The sequence below is a fragment of the Melitaea cinxia genome, chromosome 27 (assembly GCF_905220565.1).
Source record: "Melitaea cinxia chromosome 27, ilMelCinx1.1, whole genome shotgun sequence".
Lineage (NCBI taxonomy): Eukaryota > Metazoa > Arthropoda > Insecta > Lepidoptera > Nymphalidae > Melitaea > Melitaea cinxia.
In genome coordinates, this window is record NC_059420.1 from 10,585,479 (window position 1) to 10,589,362 (window position 3,884).

A 3,884-nucleotide genomic window follows, 5' to 3' on the forward strand; every position below is an offset into this window, starting at 1 on the left:
GATTTAAACAGCTTGAGTTAATTACACAGCTCTTTTCGTGACTGAATAAGCCGATACGTGAGTGACAACCTTTGCCACACGCCCTGCAGGTAAACCGGGTGGTGTCAGCGACGGAAGAAGCTTGTTGTTGTCGCGTTCTTCTCGCCGCTAAAGTCTCAAACCAAGCTTGATCGTGTACCTTGCGTCCGTCCACAACACTTTACGCCATCCGTCACGATTCTCGGCAACTGCTTCCCAGTTTTGGTGGTCGATACCAAAGGCGTGCATATCTCGTTTAGCGCAATCCTTAAACCGTAGCATGGGCCTCCCCATGTTACGTTTTGCGTTTGCTACAGCACCAAGCAAGATCCGCCGAGGCAGGCGCCAGGGCTCCATTCGATGCACATGCTCTAGCCAACGCAACCGCTTCTGCTTGAGTAACGCTGTGAAGCTAGGCAGCTGTGCAATATTAAGAACCAACTCGTTGGTAACTCTTGTCCTCCCAGGATATGCCCAAGATGTTAGGAAGACAGCGCATATGAAAGGCATTTAGTTGACGTTCTTGTTTCGCGTACGTCGTCCAGGTTTCAGCTCCGTAAGAGAGAATACTCAAGATGCATGCTTGATAGACGATCATCTTGGTACGCGTGGTAAGATGTTTGTTTTTCCATACTCTCGTATTAAGCTGCCCGAAGGTGGTCGCCGCTTTGCCGATACGAATATCGATCTCCGCATCAAGCGGGAGATTGTTCGACATGGTAGACCCTAGATACGCAAACTTGTTTACGACAGCCAGGGGCACGCCATCCAACGTAATTTTCGGTATTTTCGTGCTTCCCTGCACCATCACAACGGTTTTTTTGGCATTTATCGTCATTGAGAACAGTGCACACGCCCGGGCGAACCTGTCCAATATGGTCTGAAGCTCGAGAGCGGAGTCAGCGACAAAAGCTGCGTCATCGGCAAATAAGAGGCTGTCTACAAAAATGTCCTCGCGATTACGCTTGAATTTGAGAAGTTTTGTGATGTTATAGAACTTCCCATCGGTCCTCGTATAAAAATGGATACCCTGTTGGTCATTGCCGAACGCTTCTCTTAAGAGTAATGAAAAGAATATACCAAACAGGGTAGGGGCCAATACGCAGCCCTGTCGTACACCTCTACGTATCTCGCACGGACCGGATGTGTTTCCGTTGAATACGACAGAACCTTTCATATCTTTATGGAAGCATTTCGTCAGGCTCAGAAGTTTTGATGGACACCCCATGCTTTCAAGTCCGTTATATAGTCCATCTCTGCTAACTGTATCGAAAGCCTTATTCAGGTCAGGTTTCTCTGAAAACACAAAGTTTTATTTAACACACTTTTAATTTTACAATATTACGACAAACTGAGAATTGCACTTTTACTCCTCAATTATATCCTTTCATTTATCTCTTTCTACAAGTTTTTTATAACAATAAAATCACAAAATAATCTGCACATCATCTGCCATTGAAACGCGTGTCACTCTGGCGCGGCCTCTACTCACTTCCACAGACAATCTAATACACATTAAGTTAATGACATAGATATGAGCCGTAGACGCAGAGTGTAGCCCGCGAGTGTCCCCAGACGCGCGCTGTCGCTGCTGGCGGGCGGGCTGTTCCTGCCGGGCTGCGCGGGGCTGCCGGACCCCTGCGAGGCGGCGCACTCGCGCGCGCACACCGCGCTGGACCTGACCGCTCAGGACCACGCCGCCACCACCGCCCAGACGACTCTTGTTCTCGCATACGCGCCCGCACCGCACTTGAGGGGTGGAGAGTAAACAGCACTCTTGTAACGCTTGTGGTATTGCAAGCGTCCACGGGCAAGTGAGGTAACAAGATGAGAAAGGTCTGAGATAGGTTCGACAATGCTTTTGGCCGTAACCTACGCTAACCGCTTACCATAAGCCGGGTTTGTATGCCTTGCAACCTTGAAATATAAAAAATATATATATAGGAATCGATTTAACTAATGAAATGATATTGTTTGTTTGGCACAATACCATGAGGCGGTTTATTATACACACTTAATGAATGTCAAAAATATATTTACGTTCTCAAAAAGAGGAACTAATAAAAGCAAAAGATAAGGTTGATGATTTTATGTTGAAAAAAAAATTTGTACATCTCAACATCAGCTAAATTACAAACTTAGGTAATGCACCCGGTGCTATCGAACAATCTTAACGAAGATTTAAGTTTCTCTACGTGGTTTTATACAACCTATGGTCCTTTATTTCAGTCTCCTTCGTGTGGTGGCCCGAGGAGGACATCGGTACGTGTTGGGACTGCAGGCCTTCGAGGGTGGCAAGGACATCTCCACTGAGATCACCGTGTGGGACGGTGTCGTGGTGTCTCCACTGGCCCCTGCTTACAGCGATGCCCCCGAGCCCATGGACACTGATGATAAAGGTGAGGGTACTTAGACACACATTTTAACTTACTCAAACTCAACAGATGTTAAATTTTATTGGAATATACTCTTTAAGTACTGTGTGGCTACGGTACTAAAGAATATAGCCACCCCCTCTCTTCCCGTGGGTGTCGTAAGAGGCGACTAAGGGATAACACAGTTCCGCTACCACCTTGGAACTTAAAAAGCCAACAGGTGGCGGGATAACCATCCAACTGCTGGCTTTGAAATACACAGGCCGAAGACGGGCAGCAGCGTCTTCGTTGCGACAAAGCCAGTACTGCGGTCACCAACCCGCCTGCCCAGCGTGGTGACTATGGGCAACACACATGAGTTCACGTTATTTTTGGCGTGAACTTGTGGAGGCCTGTGTCCAGCAGTGGACTGTAAAGGCTGTGATAATAATACTCTTTAAGGCACACTGTATAAATAATATGGACTAGTAAATCATGTAAAAGAACGTAACAGTAGGAAAGCTGAGAATGCTGCTTTACAGCGCTTTTTGCTGTGGTAAGTGTGGTAATGATTAGTATACCAATATTTACTGTACCAATATGAATAGCTCATAGTGTCCATAGTAGACGTCTACTAAGAACGAATTTTGCGAAAGAACCGAGTTGAGGTGGTCTAAGGGCTCTCGCAAGTTTGGATGAAAGTTCAGTTTTTGTGCTACACAAAATAGCTTTTGCTAAAATACAACTCTTGCTAAAATACAACTCTTATTAAAATACGACTCTTGCCAGAATATGACTCTTGCCAGAATATAACTCTTGCCAAATATGACTCTTGCCAGAATATGACTCTTGCCAAAATATAACTCTTGCCAAAATATGATTATCTAATTATTATGAAAAAGCAACGTATCAATAGTATGGGTGTATGTATATATCGGAGAATATTCTATAGTGCAGGCTTGTTAATAAAGTGACGTCATCTTTATTATAATAATGTTCATGTTATACTTTGTGATAATTTGTTTCATAACAAAACTATTTTCGATACAAAACATTCACTTTAATTTTACGACACTTTTATAATGCCGTATAATGCCGTTCTCATAATTTTTCATTTCACAAGAACTTAGATTGAAAATATTAGAAAATTAAAAAGAATATTTGACTGGTTTTTAACATATAGCTTCGACATAACGTTTCTTCCCGTATAATTATTTACTTAATATATTTTGTTTGCAGATGACGAAGGAGTGCAAGACGGAGTCGCCGCTTAGGTTTAGTTATTAAGGAACTTTATATTAAAATTTGTAATAATAAATTTATAATTTAAGTACATTGTGTCTTTCTTTATGTAAACCTGAATTCCTCTTATATCTATCTATAATATATATAAACGCGAAAGGTCACTCATCACGAAATCTCCAAAACTATAACACCTAAAAACTTGAAATTTGGCAGGTAGGCTCCTTATAAGACGTAGGCATCCGCTAAGAACGGATTTTATGAGAAACG

General features: G+C 43.1%; 1 protein-coding gene across 1 annotated transcript; it reads left to right on the plus strand.

Moving 5' to 3' along the window:
• The first annotated feature begins 1,244 nt into the window (after positions 1-1,244).
• On the plus strand, positions 1,245-3,646 carry LOC123667013 (interleukin enhancer-binding factor 2 homolog). Its single transcript, XM_045601022.1, has 4 exons — positions 1,245-1,303; positions 1,594-1,782; positions 2,248-2,417; positions 3,612-3,646. The coding sequence occupies exons 1-4, from the start codon at positions 1,245-1,247 to the stop codon at positions 3,644-3,646; spliced, it is 453 nt and encodes a 150-aa protein (XP_045456978.1).
• Positions 3,647-3,884: the final 238 nt, after the last annotated feature.

Bases quoted from the DNA above. Each gene is read 5' to 3' on its own strand.
- LOC123667013 (XM_045601022.1), top strand. From the start codon at position 1,245: ATGCTTTCAAGTCCGTTATATAGTCCATCTCTGCTAACTGTATCGAAA. The intron at 1,304-1,593 runs GTCAGGTTTCTC...GAGTGTCCCCAG, and splicing joins GTATCGAAAGCCTTATTCAG to ACGCGCGCTGTCGCTGCTGG. The intron at 1,783-2,247 runs GTAAACAGCACT...CCTTTATTTCAG, and splicing joins CCGCACTTGAGGGGTGGAGA to TCTCCTTCGTGTGGTGGCCC.